Source organism: Brachycentrus maculatus, unplaced genomic scaffold (genome assembly GCF_059751285.1).
Source record: "Brachycentrus maculatus isolate JH-2025_06_01 unplaced genomic scaffold, ASM5975128v1 h1tg000362l, whole genome shotgun sequence".
NCBI classification, from domain to species: Eukaryota; Metazoa; Arthropoda; class Insecta; order Trichoptera; family Brachycentridae; genus Brachycentrus; species Brachycentrus maculatus.
The window spans coordinates 345,965-367,301 of record NW_028281111.1 but is presented as its reverse complement, the minus strand read 5'-3'; the positions used below and the strand labels follow the sequence as shown (position 1 = coordinate 367,301).

General features: G+C 32.5%; 1 protein-coding gene across 2 annotated transcripts in view; it reads right to left on the bottom strand.

Annotated features, from left to right (window-relative positions):
• The window catches only part of kuz (zinc-dependent metalloprotease kuz), a 181,555-nt gene that overhangs the window by 11,589 nt on the left and 148,629 nt on the right, over positions 1–21,337 (bottom strand). For both annotated transcript variants that reach the window (XM_088269752.1, XM_088269751.1), the window contains exon 5: positions 621–801. In XM_088269752.1, coding sequence (XP_088125878.1) covers positions 621–801 — 181 coding nt within the window. The remainder of the gene's footprint in view (positions 1–620; positions 802–21,337) is intronic.

Below are 21,337 nucleotides of genomic sequence, written 5' to 3'. Positions count from 1 at the left end.
CAAATATATCCTTTGGTAAATGTATCTCCTATATACAATACAGGCATCGCAATTTTAATAATAGTTGATTGATGTAAGAAAAATTTACCACACTCTTTTTCTCCTAACTTTTCTTACTTATTATGTTTTTATTCCCAACATTGGATGTTTTTTATGCACTAACCACGGGACCACAACCCAACTCTTATTCTATATTCCATTGACGGACAACTGAGGCTACAACATAATCCATAATAATAATGGGAAAGACTGCAACAAATAAAAGAAATGAACAGCAAACAAAATGCCTATAAAATTATGAGATTTAGGAAAATTTAAAATCAATCCTATTTAGCGTTTTTCCTCATTCTTCTAATCCTTATCTACACCCAATGGTGCATAGGGCACTGCATCGTATTAACGCAGCATATTCTTAATTGTTACTAAAACGGAGGCAAAGTGATCAATGCTGCACTTCGTTACAAATAATATGAAATAAATATCAGGATGAAAATTTATAATATTTATTATTACCCCCTTGGGAATTGAACCCGGTAATTAAACGCACTAACCAATACGCAACTGAGGCGGACAGGATGTTTTCAAGTAATATTGCAAAGTAAACGAAACTTGAGACCTACCCATTAAAGGGGTTTCTTTTGACATCATCCCTGATGGTGTTGGCGTTGGGGTGTGTGTGAGATTGGTGCGTCTTGTGTGAGGGGGGTGGGGAGTGCGGCTCGCCATCTTCTACGGCAGAGTTCTGGATCTTCTCCATCCATTGGACGACATCCTCGTTTATACCGCAACCGCCAACGTGACCTGGATAAGAAAAATTACAAACTTATTGAATGCTCAAGTGAGACCATGATTGTTGAAGATCAAAAGGTAAAAATGATGAAAGTCATCGGCTGTCCAAACTTAAAACACAGTTAGGGACATTTTTGGACTAAGTAGAATCTACTTAAACTTAAACTCTACTTAGAAAACGTACTACAAAAAAAATGTCCCTTACTGTGTTTTGAGTTTGGACAGCCGTCATATTTTTCTGAAAAAAAACCTTTAATTTTTTATTTATAAATGTAATGTAATTGCGTTACTAGTGTAATTTAATAGTTAAACTAGCGGAGGAAAATGGTGATAGGTCACAGAGCACAAATTTATTTAAAAAAAATATATATATAATAATGTTTTTTACAGATACTTTGTGGCACATTTTATAAAACTTGATGATATAAAACTAAAAATTTGTTTTAAACCACGTTTAAAAGCAGTTTAAAACAAAGTTTTATTCAATTTAAGACACAGGGAAAAAATATTATAATGTGACTAATTTCCCACATACAATTATTCTTATAATATTAAAATAAAATGATACATTAATTTAATTCTGAATAATTCATATTTTCGACCTATGAACTATATTAAATTCATAATGGGAATTTATTCAAGGTCTAAAAAACTAGGTAAAATGACAATTGAAAGTTTTTTTTTTCCTATTCCTTAGAGCCATTTTTTCTTGCCAACTCATTTAGCAGCCTTTGTCTGTAAGGCAAGAAGTACTTCTATACTTAGCAAAGAGTAATCACCAAATAAATATTTTTTAGCCCCCTCACTCGAAAACATAATACTTACTAACTCACAATTATATAAAAGGATTTCACAAAAAAAACTTCAATAATAAGTTTTTTATAAGTAAAAACTAGTTATTAAGAGTCTGTTTTTTGCTTCTAATACCCTCAATTCAATACCTGTTTTTGCGTGTTCTCATAATATTTACCAAGAATTACTGTTAGCCTCAATGACACCACTAAAGATTATACGAGTGTGACTCACAGACAGCATTATGATATCACAGTTTCTTTGAAAAAATATATTAAAGCGTTTTGATATGAGACATAAAAAGTGGTATGTAGGTGATAAAAAACAAAATAATAAGAAAAGAAAAAAACAACAAATTTACCGGAACAATGCTGTTCATTCATCCGATGATTCATAATGATATGGTATGAAAAATCAATAAAATAATTTTAAATATATCTAATTATAGATAAAAATCATATATGTGCGAGTTCACGGCAGAATGTATGGTCGATTTGAGTAAGTTTTATTCAGAGACCTTTTAAATGTATGCAAGATCCTTACCGGATTATTTTACATACTGGGAGACCCCTGAGAACATTTTGAACAGATTTATGAACAATAATTTGGACACATCCAAAAAGTGTTTATATTATCATGCTATAAAAAAGAGTAAATAATAAAGATGTGTACGGAGTTGAAAGTGGTCGGGTAAGGAGTCGGAATAATCGGCGTGTATGTATGAATGTGGAAGAGGCGAAGATTGTGTGCAAAGGCAGATTGGTGTGGCGTTCTATTCTAATTCTGCCTACCCTTGCGGGGAAGCGGCGTGATTGTTAGTTAGTTAGTTTGTTATACCTAAACTAGGTGTATTGCATTCGTAATAGATCCGGATGGCTGCGGAAGTACGGGAAACGAGTACGATAATTGAAAAAAAAACAGCCTAAAAATATGAATGTAATGAATCCATTGTGTTTCCAAGTGTCGAAATTTCCATTTTCTAATCCAATAATGCCGAACGGGCGTAGCGGTGAGAACAGGTAGTAGTAGCTGCTAGCGTTACCATGACTTCTAGGAACCAAATACGGAATTTATGTATTAATTTTAAATCACAGATTTTTTGAGTCTACTAAGTTGTATTTTATTAATAAAAACACATAAAAAATTAATATTGTGACAATTGTTTCGCCTTGTTAGGGCATTATCAAACGAATGTCATTCTTTGACCCATATCGGCCAATCAGAGAGCGGGGATAGGTCAAAAATTAAGATGACGTCATTATCGGTTTGTGTCTCGTGTTTTTTTTTAAGACTGAATAATTTTCTAAAAAAATGGGAAAATTCTCTATTTCATTATATTTTATCTAATGATAGACAAATCTTTTAAACATAAATGTTACTCGGAGAATTTAACATTTTTTGTAAAATCGATTTACATGGATCTGGCGGATTTTGAAAGTAGGCGACACAAATACGGTACAGGATGGTCAAACACAGTGACAGTCCCGTACATACGGGATGTATCGCTCACTCCTTTCAAGAACGTCATAAATAAAAAAAACTTGATTTTTCAGGAGAACGTTCTTAAAGTTTAAAAATATAATACAATTCATTCAAAATAAATATCAAGCCACTTATTAAACTTTTTACTGTGCAACAGATCTTTTTAGGTAAAACTTGAAGGTTTTTTCTCCATTTAAAAAATATTTAGTATATTTAAAAAATAATCAAACAATACCATTTCTTCAAAACAACACAAAGCAAAGCAAAACAACACTTTCTGCCATTTAGCGGGTAAATATTAAGTTAAAAATATGCCTCTTTTGCTGGGATAAAGTACATTTTTTGAGCATTCCGAAAACATACACAACAGAAAATTGACGATTTTTTATTTATGACGTTCTTGAAAGGAGTGAGCGGTATGGCAACCCTAGTATTTGCAACAGCCGCCGAAAGTTCCGCGAGGAGAACAGAACTACCAAACCCTCCCCGGCTGGGTACCGCGCCGCGCCGCGCCGCAATTAGTCTCATTTACCAAAATCAGAATTTAATAGCGCCAATTAAGATGTGTCTGCGTTAGTTCTGTGTATGGTGGACGGGCAACCTCCACTGCTCCATTCCCATTCGGCAGTGCGACTGATCAATTAGCTGATAGTGTGCGTATCCGGAGAATTCCGACCAATTTCGCTTGATTTATTGGTGGCGTGGGATAAGTAACCGCTGAAGTCATATCGACGTGCCCTACGTAAAGTGCTCTAACTACATTTTTGTCAATTTTGAGATATTTGGTGTATATAATCAACTGACCGTTATCTACATATATAAACAAACAATATATATATATGTATATATATATATATATATATATATATATATATATATATATATATATATATATATATATATATATATATATATATATATATATATATATATATAATAATAAATTACGTTTAGTTTTCAGGCGTATAAAACGCTATCTACATCGAATTTTCGAAATGAATTTAACTCCTAAAACGCTAACTACTTAATTTTGACCAAGAATACAGTTTTCAAAAGATTTAATACATTATTTTATCGTGTTTTTAAATGCATAATACTAGTTTAGAATTTGAGATAAAACCGTTAATTAATAAATAAAAATACGTTGAAAAAATCTTCTAAGCTCTCTCCTGTAAAGTAACCGATTTGCAGATAGAGTACTTAACGTAGGGGCCGTCGATATTATCACATTTCCGGACAAAAAAACGCTTCCCATTTTGTTGCATTGCTTCACAAAATGTACGAGTCAGTAACACGATATTGTAATGAACCCCGTGTTCAAACATGAAAATTAATTCTCTTTTGACATCTCATCAAAGATGAAGAAGAATATGGAAGTCTGGGCATTTACGAGGCTGACGACCGTCATAGGCTGGTTTAAATGATCACTTTACACACGTGTAACATTCACCAATTCTACCCATTATTGACAACCACACTACTCAAATTCTTGAAAGTTCTATATATATGAACCAATTTAGAAACATTGTTCTGGAATCACTAGAACTTCACTAGAGACATCTATTGGTGAGATGAAAAGAAGCTTTTTATTGAGCAGAAACTCTTTTGTTATTATGTGAGATCAGAATTCTGGATAATACTACTTATACAATTAAAATGATATAATCACATAGATGAGAAACGCCCGAAAATATAATTTTCTTTTTTATTATTTTAGCTTATAATTTGACCAGTAAATTTATTTACAACATTTTACATATATTTGGACACACTCAAAATGTTATAAATAAAAATTAAACGCTCGTATAATACTACCACTTTTGAGCATATGTATAATGAGTCCCACAATATTATTAATGCACTCCGTATCTAAATATGAATATTAAACACTTGTATAATACTAATATAAATAATAAATCCCTTACCGCACCCCAATGGTGCATAGGGCACTGCTTCATTTAAACGCAGTGTTACCTCGATCGATTACACACGAAGGAAAGGTGATCAGCCCTCCACTTCAGGTACCAGTCCAGTGTAATATTGAAAAAACATTAGAGTGAAAAAATCACTTATATTTATTAAACCCCCCTGGGAATCGAACCCGGGACCTCCAGAACGGTAGCCGAGCATGCTGACCATTACACTACGGAGGCGGACATAATATATGTATAATACTATTTTTGAGTTTATATTTGAAAACACGACAAGTTTCGAGAACTATAGATGTTCTCGAAACTAGACGTGTTTACATGAATAAACTATCAGTAGGCACATTGGTATCACATTGGTAGTAATATTTATTCAATAAAATTCGCAATAATACGAAAAAATGAAGTTTTTAACAGGATTTCACAAAATAATTCCACAGGAGTATCGTTGTTCAGTTTATTGGTTTATACCACAAACTGTATGGTTTATGTAAACAAAAATAAACCATGAAATATGCGCTGCAGCGTGCTTCGCTGGCAAAATTGGATGAAATAATGCAATGTGTAATATGGAAATTTGAATCGGAGTACCTATCTCATATATTATAGGACGCTGGGATTAGTTTGCTTCTAACAAAGATCATATAAACTTATTTAATTTCTTGATATTATTAATTGAAATCATATTTCTTACTAAATATATTATAAATGTTTACTAAATCCAACAAAAATATATTTATTTTTAATCAATGTTTTACTTAGTAAATACCACCATTTCTTAAAAACTACTGTGACATGTGTTTCGACGCATTCCGCATCATTTTCAAACACCGTATGTACTAAGTAAAACATTAATTAAAAATTGATAAATTTTACCACTAAGTGACTGCCGAATCAATCAATGAAAAAATATATTTCTCAAATAATAATAGAGACTGTCTTCACAATCCTTATAACATATTATCATTAAAAGTTAAAGAGTAAAAATTGCTAACCTTATTATTAATTATTGATTTGGCTTTAACTTTGTGGGACACGATGGTTTAAATATAAAAATATAACATTTACAAACGATTAATTTTTCGAGTGTATTAATGTAAACGCGACTAGTTTCGAGAACTATGGATGTTCTCATCAACAGTGAAAATATTTGTATTTTCATCTGTTTTTTTTATTACAACAAAACATTGTATTTTCATTTGTTGATGAGAAGATATGTAGTTCTTAAAACCAGCTGTGTTTATAAATAACCTCAAAAAGTTTAATTTTTATATTTAAATGTACCATGAAGCACTCATTACTTAAACTAACTAGCTAACTAATCATTACGACGCTTCCCCGCAGGGGTAGGCAGAGAGAATAAAACGCCACATCAATCTGTCTTTGCAAACAATATTCGCCTCTTCCACATTCATGCGTCTCCTCATGCATACCAGCTGATTATTCCGACTCCTGACTCGACCACTCTCAAGTATTTGAAGTACTAAATCATGTCAAGTTTACCTCGGTCTTCCTCGGGTTCTATTACCAACCACATTCGCCTCATAAATTAGTTAAACAATTTCTTCTTTATTCATTCGATTTACATGCCCAAAGTATCGCAACACACCTTTATTAATTTTATCGATAATACTCATCTCAGCCTTGGATTCTTTCCTTATATCACCATTCGAACGTCTGTCGTAAGACGTTTTGTCGCACATTCGTCTGAGAGAACGTATTTCGATTGCATCAGTCTACTTTCACCCATTAGCATAAAAACCCCCTAAATAACGAATCAATATTCACAACATTTTGAGTGTGTCCAAATACTTGTTCACAAAATCTGGATTATCTCCAATTACAGGAGTTATTTTCAAAAAAGAGTTTCTGCTCAATAAAAAGCTTATTTAAATCTCACCAATAGATGTCTCTAGTGAAGTTCTAGTGATTCGAGAACAATGTTTCAAAATTGGTTCATATTTATAGAACTTCTAAGAATTTGAGTAGTGTGGTTGTCAATAATGGGTAGAATTGGTGAATGTTACGCGTGTGTAAAGTGATCAGTTAAACCAGTCTATGACGGTAGTCAGCCCCGTAAATGCCTAGACTTCCATATTCTTCTTCATTTTGATGAGATGTCAAAAAATTTTAATATTCATTGAATAATAAATACTAAACGACTGAAGTCATAATATTACTTGAAAACCCTTGATTAAAAACTTTCTACAAGTTACAACGATTTTCATTCACCGTGTGTTTGAATGCTACGAAACGATGTTCTACTCAAAATAATACAAGTTAGTAGAATGGAGGAATGAATATCTTCGCTCACATTTCCATTCACCGCATTTTCACTCCATTTTCCAAATCTGCGTAACCGTATTCCGCGAGTTAAGCATTTTGCAAAGTGCGTCCTCCGTAGGTACCCACTTACGTAACATCATACGGAAAATGTAGATTACAACAGTTGACGAACTTAGTCGACACAACTAAAGGCAATTCCGTCGCTTCATTTGGATACCGTAATAGAATAATAAAGCAGAGAAATAAATAATAATATATATATATATATATATATATATATATATATATATATATATATATATATATATATATATATATATATATATATATATATATATATATATATATATATATATATATATATATATATATATATATATATATATATATATATATATATATATATATATATATATATATTTTTTTTTTTTTAAACTTGATTTTTCAGGAGATCGTTTTTAAAGTTTAAGAATATAATAAAATGTATTAAAAATAAATATCAAGCCACTTATTGAACTTTTTACTGTGCAACAGATCTTTTTAGGTAAAACCTGAAGGATTTTTCTCTATTATTTTTTGACATCTCATCAAAGATGAAGAAGAATATGGAAGTCTGGGCATTTACGGGGCTGACGACCGTCATAGGCTGGTTTAAGTGATCACTTTACACACGTGTAACATTCACCAATTCTACCCATTATTGACAACCACACTACTCAAATTCTTGGAAGTTCTATATATATATGAACAAATTTAGAAACCTTCTTCTTGAATCAATAGAACTTCACTAGAGACATCTATTGGTGAGATGTAAAGAAGCTTTTTTATTAAGCAGAAACTCTTATATTAGTATGTGAGATCCGAATCCTGGATTATATTCACACACATGAGAAACGCCAGAAAATACCATTTTCATTTTTATTATTAAGCTCTATTTGATTTTTCTCTATTTGAAAACTATTTAGCATATTTAAAAAAAATTAATTAAACAATACCTTTTCTTCAAAATGCAAAAACAACTCTTTCTGCCCTGTAGCGTGTAAACATTAAATTAAAAATATGCCACTTTTGCTGGGATATAGTACATTTTATGGGCATTCCGAAAACATGCACAACTGAAAATTGGCGATTTTTGATATATGACGTTGTTGAAAGGAGTGAGCGATATGTATATCTATACATAAAAATGTAAGTGTTCGTTTAGTATTATTATCTTGAGTCACCTAAAGTTTTTAATTTTTAATTTTATTTTATTTTACTGGGCAGCCTCCAGTTTCTGTCAGTTTCAAGTCTTATTTTTATTTACAAACAAAATAATAAATATTATTTAATAATAAAAAAATAATCAATTCATAGTTCGAATGCGTTTAACTTTATCCTTTTATAGATTATGACCGCAATTCTAGAATTAGGATCAGAAAGAATGAAGGATACTTGGGTGGGGAGTTGATATACTGCTTGTAGTAAGCTGTTTAGGAAGTTCTTCTTCTCTGTTGTGGGAGGACATTGGAATAAAGTATGGTTTGCAACCCCTATATATTGTCCACATTCGCAATATGCTCCTAAAGCTACAACTAACCGATTGCTTTTTAACCTTTACACAATATCGCATTCGAATACTAAAATAAATAAAAAAAACATGTTTTTTCTTCTTTGAAAAAATTTTTTTTTTGACCAGAATAGCAGCGCCATTTAACGAATGTATTGAAATTCCTCGTGGCAGACAGCGCGCTTCTTGATAGCTGCTGTCACTTAGCATTTTCGATTGCATTTTTATTGTTTCATAAGAATTGTAAAATTTGACGTATTAGAAATGTGTGATTTCTATTTTATTTATTTTCCATTAAACCGGATAGAGCCACAGCGACGCCTAGCGGGATACACAATACAAAACTAGTGTTCTGATAAAATGTAAAAATCATTCGAAGTTAACTCGTCAATTGGGTTTTTAATTTTTTTTTACTGAAATATGAAATTCAAGGTATTATATTTCTCTAAGAAAGCAAAGCCATGTCGGTAATAAGAAGCTGGAGTAATGTAAGACTTACGTGTGTGGTGATTTCTTTGCCTTGTGTAAAATGGTGTGACGATCAGTCATGCATTCTATTTAGGCAGAAAAGCAGTGTCTACCCTGGATTACTCACGATCCTTATAGAAACTCAACCAGTGCCAGCTATGACTTATCTTTGCCCAACCCTACTGCCAACCCTGATTAAAAACTCTGTGCACGCCACTGGTGATGATAGACGTAAGCATAGCAGCAAGGTGATCATTGAAGGTTAAATATAAATAAATATTTAATTTTGCATTCATACAGAATATACGTAATTAGTATTATTTTATTCTAGTCGTGAAATAGCAGCACACCGTACAAACTGATTACAAAAACTGTTAAGGCCCAGTATTCGTTAAGTCGCAACATAATATTCTCTAAATCCAGGTAGCATTTTGCGTAATTAATTTTTTTTCTCAAAACACCGTCAATGCACTGAAAAATAAGTTTTTCTACGAAATAATTATATGGTTTCGAAAAGAAAAGCGTTATTAAAAAGTAAGGAATTAAAGAAAACATAAATATATTTTTTTCTATATTCACTCAAAAAAAAAAACAAATATCCAATGTACATTATTTAAAAAAATCGGGCGTGAACAGGCATGATGTGACGTCTCCAGTGGTCTCCGTGGGAATGAATTCTGTGTCAACGAATATCCCCTTAAAATAAATTTAATGTTTTATTAAAATACTGAATGCTGAAATACTTGGGTCCTGAAATAATGGAGCTATAAAAAACGTCAGCCGTATTTCAGCTTTCGGCGTAATTTTGCACCTAGTTTTATAATCCAAATGGCGGTCGAGTTATAGCAGTGAGCCGAGGAATGTTGATGATTTAGACCTTTGGTTTGTTTATCGCGAATTCAGTTGGTAATCGGATTAATTAATTGTCGGTCCAAGGCGATAATGGTCGAAGACTTCTGCCGGGCGTGTTTACGACTCGAAGTAACGCGATCCCTCTATTGATTTTTAGTGACGAGACTACAACTCGAGTCCTTTAGACATGTTTAGACCTTAGACTTATAACCCTTTGTCCTCGAGTATACAATCTTCTTTCCTTTAACGTTTGAGTTTCTGCAATATAACAGTTCACATCGAAATGTGAAAAATTCACCGATTAATAGCACAATTCCTCTAATTTTAATAAAATTATGATTGTGGCCGATTAGAGCCCATCATGAAACTGATAAAATCAACGTTTTTGTGGTAAAATATCAAAAACATTTACTCAAGATATAGAAAGCGTAATCTGCGATTACGAAATATGGAACTGCATAAATCCATAACCTAATAGCCGATACTTATTCAGTGCCCAATGCACTATACGGTATGTTAGTTGACTATGCCCTATCTTCTTGCGCAGATACCTTTTCACTGTCCAATTAGAATCAATAGGCATAGTCATACCTTTTATAATCCAGCACCAACAAAGAACTATTCAAAAAATTCCTTTATTTATCGAAGTTGTGGGAAATTTAATGAATGTTGTACCCACCTTGATATGTTCTACTCCAATCTTTCAAAATTTAAAGCTAAATTGTTCGAAATCTTATAAACCTAAAAAAGTAATTCTATTCCCTGTCCTTTCCTTTTCTTCCTTTCCTATCACTGCCATCTCCTTTTCTCTTTATCTCATCCTTGTCTCATGTCTCTTCCTTTATATAGACCTCTCTTATGTATAGTTGTGAAGAACTATAATTGGTACTCATGATTTTATTTTTTGTATTCTGTATGTATCATATATTGTAACTGTTGTTCTTCCTTCCAATAAAATAAAATAAAATAAAATAAATAAAATGTTTTTTTTTCATTCCAACCCTTATTTGCAACCTATGGTGCATAGGGCACTGCATCATATAAACGCAGTGTTATCTTGATCATTAACACATGAAAGAAAGGTGATCAGCCCTCAGGGGGTCCAGGGTTATATTGAATAAATATTAGAGTGAAAAAATCACTTATATTTATTTGACACCCCTGGGAGTTGAGCCCGGGACCTCCAGAACGGTAGCCGAGCGTGATGATCATTAGACTACGGAGGCCACCTATAAGGTATGTTAAAGGGAAAGAAAAAAAGTCGATCATAAGCTGATATTTGGTTTGATTTGATACATACTCGTGTACGTTAATACATTAAAATAAACTAATTATACTCTAATACAAGTAATTAGGTTTATTTATTCGACCTACTTAGCGTTATCGTGGTAACTATATATGTAAGTAATTTGTGCAATAACCTTTGGTGTTAGAACGATGAGATAAAAATTAATAAGTAGTTCAGAGGAAGTAAGAAATGTGTTTATTTTCTCAAAGGATAAGCAAATTAAGGAATTGATAGATATTATTATTCTAGCAATACAATAAAATTTTCAATATTATTATTTTTTTAAATCTGGCATATTATTTAATAATATTTCTATTGCATATCAATCAATAATTATAGGAGAGTAGCCGAAGTACAGGGTTGCCATAATTTTTGGAGATCACGTTGGCTTATTCCAACGAAAGTATCGAAGGTTATTTTGTACCGATTCATTATAAAAAAGGGACCCCAAAAAGTAGACGGGAAGAGGTTTCAGGTTTTTACAGCACCAAACAAACTGTTAAAAGTCGAGACAAGGATCTTTTAATACTAAATAATTTCATTTTTCCGAGAGAAAAAAACATGAATCATTGTCGAATGAGGGGGTGGTATTTTTACGCCCCACGTGAGAATGAAACTCACAGTACGTCAACTAAATATCGACATATTTTCTGGGTAATCAGTGTAAACAACGGTGACATGTTACGACTTTTAGGGGCAACTCTAAGCTAGTGATAGCATATTTGTTAGTCAAAACACATTGTATTTCCCATATTTTTGGCAAAAATCTTGAATTGCTCTTCCAATGACTATACAATGAGATAATTTTTTCAAATTTAATAATAATTAAAAATGGAATACATTTAATGCACTGCTGCTATACTTCTCGTTAAAAAACAATTTTCAAGAAGTTATATTTATTTATGTAAAATAGGCAGTTAATTAATTTTTCGTTTGTCGTCAAAACAACATATATCGTAGTCATACAGGAGAAGTGACCAAGTGCATTTTTTTACAAAAACGTGATCATTGACTATTTGATATCTTACTAGCTTAATATTGCCCTGAAAAAATCACAAAGGATTTTAAACTTGGAAGTATAATATTTTGACTTGGTAATAATGACTAACTGCATTGATGTTTATTTTGTTGCCAAGCAAAAGTGACTTAAATGGCCCTCCTGAACATTTTACGTTTTGTTAGTTGGTCACTTTCTCCTGTAAGACGACGATATGTAAATATTTTAACTTGAAATAAAGTGTACCTATGCAAACCTAACCTACGTTCCTATGGTACGGGCAAATAAGAAAACAATTGATTTATCGTTTTAATGGTGGTATTTTCCAACATTTTTATTTGGAATAAAAAGATAAATGTTTGTGTTTTTATCATTTACAAAAATACTTTAATTTTATACTATTTCTGTGAGCCTAAGCAGTTCATTATTAAAAATAGTAATCAAATTATGGTAGAGTGGGTTCGAACCCAGAAACTCTTAACGATGACGCAATATTCATTGGAATATATATTCTCGTCTGCCTCCGTAGTGTAATGATCATGCGCGTTCGGCTACCGTTCTGGAGGTCCGGGGTTCGGTTCCCAGGGGGTTCAAATAAATATAATTTTTTCACTCTAATATTTATTCCATATTACCCTGGACTGGTACCTGAAGCGGAAGGCTGATCACCTTTCCTTCATGTGTTAACGATCAAGATAACACTGCGTGTATATGATGCAGTGCCCTATGCATCATTGTGGTGCGGATAAGGGTTTGAATGAATGAAATATTCACTGAAAAATATTTTAAATTTAATAATAAATCATATTAATAAAAATAAACTCGATGTTATATCAGTCCCCGGTGGGCTTTTGCGGGTCTACAGACAATCACCGGGCACCGCAATGGCGGTCTTGCCAAAACCCATTACACAAGTATTCGGAGTTAATCAAGTAGATCCGGTTAAACTGTGTTCCTAGTTCCTAGTTACTAGTTACTAGTTACACACCCGTGGGGATCGGGGATCGGGGAACGGGGAACGGGGAACGGCCCTTGCATGCTCCACATCCGCAGACGCTCGTACTAAACTTACACACGGAAGAATGGACAGTTTTTAAAACGGAGTTTAATGAGACTTTTCGAATTTACGACAATTTCTTGACCGTCTTAGAGCATTTTAAAACAAATAATGCTTTTTTATAAATGTTCTACTTAGTAAATACCACTATTTATTAAAATCTACTGTGACACGTGTTTCGATGCATTCCGAATCATTGTCAAACACGGTTTTTGAACAAATCAAACTTTTGTTATTTTTTCCATCATTATTTAATCTTGCTATTTTACTACATACGGTATTTGAAAATGAAGCGAAATGCATCGAAATACGTGTCACAGTAGATTTTAATAAATAATGGTATTTACTAAGTAATTATAAAATTAAAATAAGCTCTGGGTGTTTACAGGGCTTACGACAGGTTACAGGCTGGTTAACTAATCACTTTACACAAATGTAACATTCACCATTTTACCCATGATTTACAACCTAAATACTCATAGTGGTTGTCAATCATGAGTATAATGGTGAATGTCCCACGTGTGTAGAGTGGTCACTTAACGAGCATATAACGGGTCGTAAACCCCGTAAATACCCCGACTCCATTTTCTTCTTCATCTATGTTGAGATGTCAAATAATATATAAAGTAATGAGTTTTTAAAAAATCGCGAATTTAAGTTTATCTGTACGACAATATTTAATACGCAACGAAAGTGTTAACAATAATATTTGAAAGGAGGTCGTTGCATCATTCGGTTTTTGGATTCGATCATTTCAAGCAAGGGTGGCCAACCCGCGGCCCACGCGTACTTGTGGCGCGCGGAGCATTTCATACATTTTTTAAGTGCTAGAGCGACTCAAAGTCAAAATGCTATGTGAAAGCTAGTTATACAGTAGTCATGATAATAGTCGAATGAAGCATATTAAATCTCAAATGAGAACAAGATTCACTGACGAGCGTTTGGAAAACTGTTTGCGTGTAGCAACAACATCAATCGTTAACGTATCAACATTGATGCACTTAGTTCTGACAAACAAAATCACACGTCTAACAAAAAAAAAAAAAATAATAATAATAATATATATATATATATATATATATATATATATAATTGTATTGCCTAACTCTTATCTTATTAATATGGTTGATTCACATTTTTGTTATATCTTCTTAAAAAAAAAAACAATACATTTCATGTTTGCTTTGAATAATAAAAGAAATTTTGTTTTACGGCCCGGAAAGAAATCTGATTTCTTAATTCTGGCCCGGCTACTGAAAGTTGGCCACCTATGATTTAAAGCTTATCACGCCAACGATTGCACATATAATATTTGTTTGCGTACTGCGCATTTCTAGTTTATAATATAGTTGAAAATTTGGCAAAAAACCTTAAGCTGGAAATAAAATCAATATAAACCGAGAAGAAGAAATGGAAACCATCCCAATCGGGTAACCGAAAAAATAACAGTTACTAATTAGTCACGAGAAGGATAAAAGCGTACTGAATGCAGTCAAAATGCGATGATGATAGATGTTTGAATGGTAACTTCAAGCGGAAAAAAATCCTTTTGTTAAAAAAACTTTAATTTAGCAAAAACAATTTCTAATTTTACGAACTAAGTCAGTTTTAACATGTATATATGTATATGACGGTTTTAGTACGCTCAAGTAGGTACTCGCAAGAAATAAGCGTATATCCGATTTCCATATCACATGTACACATTAATTTATTACAGTATTACTATTTACCGTTAATCTCGCGACAAGCACACGGGAGAGCGGGAAGATAGGAGAGTCGCTGGGGCGTGATAAATAGTCATCAATTGCCATATTTCATGAACGGAAGTGAAAATCTATACAATGTATCTTGTCAAGCTACGTGCACTCCATACAGGCTGACAGTGGCGGATCTTCCGACAAACTTAGGCAAATTTATTTATTTATTTATTTAAACATGTACAGAAAAGAAATAAGTACATTGGCGGGCTTATTGCTAAAAAGCTTCCAACCAACCAAAAACAGACTAGTGATAATTGATCAAAACGTTTGATACCATATATAGGTGTTGGCAATCAAATGAATCACAGTGGGAATATTTTTAAAAGTGGACTTGTAGGTTAAATTTAATTAATCATTAATTATGGGTAGGCCTTAACAAAGTGAACGACGAATGATAAGGAGAGTAATAAATTACCATACCACAAAGTTAACAATGCATTTAATATTCAAAATAAATTTTAAAGGTGTCTCAACTGGATATAAAAACATGTATCGTTCTTTCCTTTTTGGTATGTTCAATAATGAGCAGAATAATGAACGTTACACAAGTGTATGAAGTGATCGATTAAGCCAGCCAAATCCAGGAATAATCGGCGAGTATGTATGAGGAGATGCATGAATATAGAAGAGGCAAATATTGCTTCAAAGACAGACTGGTGTGGCGTTATCTCTGCGTGGAAGAAGCATGATGGCATATTAGTGGTTTTTTTTATTGAGTAAATTGATTAGTTTTATTTTATTTACCTACATATATTTTTCTTAACAAAATGTAGGTTATTTTTATTATTATATTATAAGCATTGCTTACTTCGTGGATTAGTAATATTACACTCTCCTTAACACGCATCTTTCATTTTTAATTAAAGTTTTACATAGTAAATACCACTATTTCTATATATATGAAAAATACATTACAAACACACAGATCATTTGAAAATGAATATTTCTTGAATTCATTTTGCAATTGGCGGAAATCTATCACGGCGACTGTGAAAATTTACTTGCAACGCGCACTTAATGTATACTAAACCTTACGGTTTTCTAATAAAATTTATGTTAAAATCTATGAAAATACACATTTTATACGCAGAAAACTCAATTTTAAAATATAAACCAGGATTGAGTAAGTAAAACTTTAATTAAAAATGGATAGGTTTTACCACAAAGTGACTACCTAATCAATTGATATAATTTATCTTTCACTTTGTGCAATACCACTTATTTTCAGAGAAACATTTTCAGGTTCCTAAAAACCTAAATCCATCACTGGGTACACACACGAGTCCTGAGTTTTCACCGGTAAAGTAAACCTTAACCAACAGATTACGGCGTATTACATTATTTAAGTTAACGGTTCGATTTTCGTTAAACGTATATCGAAGAAGAGAAATGCGAGATATCCTAAACAAACTTATAAAGTATTCAGGAAACGGATCAAATTTTCTTTAACTCTGATGGTAGTAGAAGACTACAAATCAAAAAAAAACTTTTATTTTTCCAAATTATACGCTTTTGTTTGTAGAGCTTCTATTGGCAATCAGTTCGAAGAAAAATATGCTCACTTTTAAATTGGTAAGAAAACTTACCTGTGGCGTATATTTGAACCAATTGAAAATAAAATTAAAACGCAAACATAATATATAATATTATGTACTAAGTGCGCGCATACTAGTTTTCTATAAAAAAAAGTATTTACATCTGATATAGAGAAAACTGAATTTTAAAATATGAACTTGAATAAAATAATACGTACAATCTCCAAGGAAAAATTTAACAAAAACACAGGAGAAAAACAGACGCAGATAATAATAAGATAATAAACCCTTATCCGCACCCCAATGGTGCATAGGGCACTGCTTCATATGAACACAGTGTTATCTTGATCGTTTAGCCACGAAGGAAAGGTGATCAGCCCTCCGCTTCAGGTACCAGTCCAGGGTTGAATAAATATTACGGTGATAAAAATCACTTATATTTATTTGACTCCCCCCTGGGAATCGAACCCGGGACCTCCTGAACGGTAGCCGAGCGTGCTGACCATTACACTACAGAGGCGGACATGTACATCTGATGTACAGAAAACTGAATTTATTTTTAATTTAAAATATAAACTTGAATAAAATAATACGTACAATCTCCTAGGAGAAATTGAACAAAAACAGAGGAGAAAAACAGACGCAACAAACTACAAAATATTTTTATTACTCAGGTAAACTCATGTTCTAATGAATGGCCTGAATATCTGCACTCGATTGCACCCAATGAAATAAAAAAATTAAGCCATGTAAATGTCTTAAAAATTTAGCACCCATAAGGAAAATAAGGGACTAGAAATACTCCAAATTTATTATTATAATTATTATTATCTGAATTCAATGTATAAATTACATAGATGTTTAAGCATTGGATATTGTTTTTAATTTAGAATGCAATGTTCGTGATTATTTTTATTTATTTGTGGAGTTTGCTGCGTTTTATTTTCGCATTTATCACAGAGCAATTATCAATTGGCTATGGAGTTTCGCCAGTCGTCAAACATATTAGATAGAGACAATTGGTCGCAGTCGTTGCTAGATCGAGTCGCAAAATATAGTCATTTTACCTGAAATCGAGCGATGCAAAGACGACGGTCCGTGGTAGATATACCTAATTAGAACGAGTAAGGTAAAGTAACGTTAGGTAAGGTAAGGCTAGGTTAGGTCATCTAAGGTTATTTTTTGAGAACTTAGTACCTACTTAGAATGATATTATAAAAACGTTTCGCCACGTGAGCTTGCATTTGAAATTATTTTGAATAATTCACATTTACTGGGTCGAAAACGGAAAAAAATTAAACAACTTTGTTTTAACCACTTATTTATTGGTACACTTTATCCAACCGGTTTCGACAAGAACCTTGTCATCATCAGGGTTTATGTACTAAATTCTAAAATATTATGAGTATTTCAATGTTTCAGAATTTAGTACATAAACCCTGATGATGACAAGGTTCTTGTCGAAACCGGTTGGATAAAGTGTACCAGTAAAAAAATGGTTAAAACAAAGTTGTTTAATTTTATAAAGTTTATAAAATGTGCCACAAAGTATCTGCGAAAAACATACAAGGAAAGAAAAAATCTTAAATCGAATAAAAATATAAAAAGTCATAACAACAAAAAAACAAGGAAAGAGGTGAGTTTTTAATAAACTTCTTTATGAAAAACTCAGCCTCTTCAAGAGCTAAGAATAAGCTCGTTATTTGTATTATTTACAATAGCACATGCGGCGGACGGGAGTTTGCGGATTCATTAGGACCACTGCAACGAAATGAAAATGTTACGTTGCGCAACTTGCGATTTTTTAAAAGGTGAAGGCTAAACAATAAACAAAGAAAGTCTGAATCAGCGAGAGTTCGCGGCCCTGTTCCCAGAACTGGAGCACTGCGCGGGTCGGGGTCGGGGTATTACAAACCCCAGCGCGCATTTTGTCAACGTAAGGTGCCGAGTTACGGCACTAATATATAATATACGAGTGCAAACACGGTAGCTCCCGGACTAGAATTACAGTAGAAAGATAACAGGCTAACTACGTTATGTAGAATTCGACTAGATTTCTGGTCATTTCTTTGTGTTTTTCATTTATTTGGCGTTTTGAAACTGGTTGTCGGGACGTTGGTGATACCGAAAAGAAGATGAATGAATAGTTGTTGCACATTGCACTGCATGCCCAACCCCAAGGTAGACGACTACCAGGCAGACCGCCAAAGAGATGGATTGACAGCTCGGCTGTCTAAACTTAAAACACAGTAAGGGACATTTTTTTGTAGTACGTTTTTTTTGTATTTTTGGACTAAGTAGAATATATATTTTTTTAAAAACGTACTACAAAAAAAATGTCGCTTACTGTGTTTTGAGTTTGGACAGCCGAGCTGGGAATCGACATCTCAGGAGGCTAATCCCTTTTAAAAATAGGCCACAAGGCCTACACCAAGCAGAAGAAGAAAATATTTGTTTTTACTATTCATTATATTATACATTCCATATTACAGTTTAGGTGAGACGAAGGATCTCTGGTTTGTTTATTTGTTTTTTTTTAAATTACAAAATAATGAGGAAAATGGTGCTTTATTTAAGATTATAATTTCCTTTGCGTTAAACTTAATGACATATTCATATTCTGATTGACTTAGTTTTAAGGTTTCATCACTTTCAAATTGGAATACGCCCGAGAACTCTGCCAATAAAACGTTTAACCAAATCCAAAAAAAAAACAAACCAAAAAAAAAAATATTTAGAAAATAATTTTATTAAAATATTAACAATATACTGGAACGTCTTTCAAAGAGAATCAAGAAGAATAGGGTATCGTTGGAATCAAAGGTTATATGCAATGTATATAATATTGAATTGAATGTATGTTTTTTACTGCGTCAGATAGATGAGTACCATGTATTTTGACTAGTTTCGTAGGAGGATAGTCGGTAAAACCAAAATGCACCGTTAGTTATGAGATAATACACTAAATTTGCGAATGACGGTATTGACTCGAGTACTCTCAAGGACAAAAGTTCAGTTCCACAATTTATTGCTCTTGTGCATTATGTATCAACTCGTCAAATAAACGAGTTGGATGTGGAGATACCCAGCATTACGATAGTGCATTTTTTGCAAAAAGTATAACGCGTCCAGGAATATAATATAAAACACTCTCTATTTTATTACCTGTTATATGTTATTCTATTATTAAATAATATGAAAAATACTCCTAAAATAGGAGATAATCCAGATTTGTGATCTCAAGTATTTGGACACACTCAAAATGTTGTAAATAAATTATCTGGTCAAATTATAAGCTAAAATGACAAAAATGAAAATGACATTTTCTGGCGTTTCTCATGTGTGTGATTATATCCAGGATTCAGACCTCACATACTAATAAAAGAGTTTCTGCTCAGTAAAAAGCTTATTTTAATCTCACCAATAGATGTCCCTAGTGAAGTTCTAGTGATTCAAAATTGAAAAACAATGTTTCAAAATTGGTTCATATATATAGAACTTCCACGAATTTGAGTAGTGTAGTTGTCAATACTGGGTAGAATTGGTGGATGTTACACGCGTGTAAAGTGATCACTTAAACCAGCCTATGACGGTCGTCAGCGCCGTAAATGCCCAGACTTCCATATTCTTCCTAATCTTTTATGAGATGTCAGAAAATAATATCAAATTTAAATCATCAAAATTCTTATATCTACCTTGCCATAATGATTTCTTTGTCCATTAACATAGATTTTTTTAAACATTTAGGGATAAGTAGTAAAATTGCTCAAATACAAAGACAACAAGGAACGAAATTTGCTGATTTAAAAAAATCGCAAATCGTTATAAGTATTGTATAGTAAATAACTCAGTTGCAAAAAAGGTTATTGAATTGTGTCAAATTTCCAGTTGGCCAGGATGGAATAATATATAATAGAAGTAATATTCCTCCGAGATCCGGAGGTTATATGGAAGGGATGGCCAACCTTTTTGAGTCTGAGTGCCAATTTTTTTTAAAATAAAATAATATGTCGCGTGCCACATGCCATGGAAATAAAAATAAATCAAATGTTTGTGTAACTTCGGATATTTAATATAAACAAAGCATTAATACATAAAAAAAAAATAAGTACTTATGAATGCCAAAATAAAAGAAATAAATAAAAAATAGACTGAATCAAAAAATTTAGAACCATTAAAACTAAATTATATGTGAGATTTTTGTTATTGGATGCTTGATGCCAATTTTCAATGTCGGCTTCATAGCTGGTAGTTTTTAATAAAATACAAGCATTAGTACTTTCGTCTGTAAGTCTACTTGTAAAGTCTGATTTGATAAAGTTCATTGAAGAAAATAATGATTCAAAGGAATATGTCGATATGTTTAATACTATTTCTAAAACATTTTTAATTATTTTTCAAATCACTTTTATTTTTTTCGCTTCATTCGCATGCCGTGTAAAAATCGTCTCGCATGCCACAGGTTTGCCATCCCTGTTATATGGGATGGTGGATGTATCGCCCCGGGGAAAGAAGATTCAACTCGCGGCGCATTTTCTCCCCCACTTAGGGGTG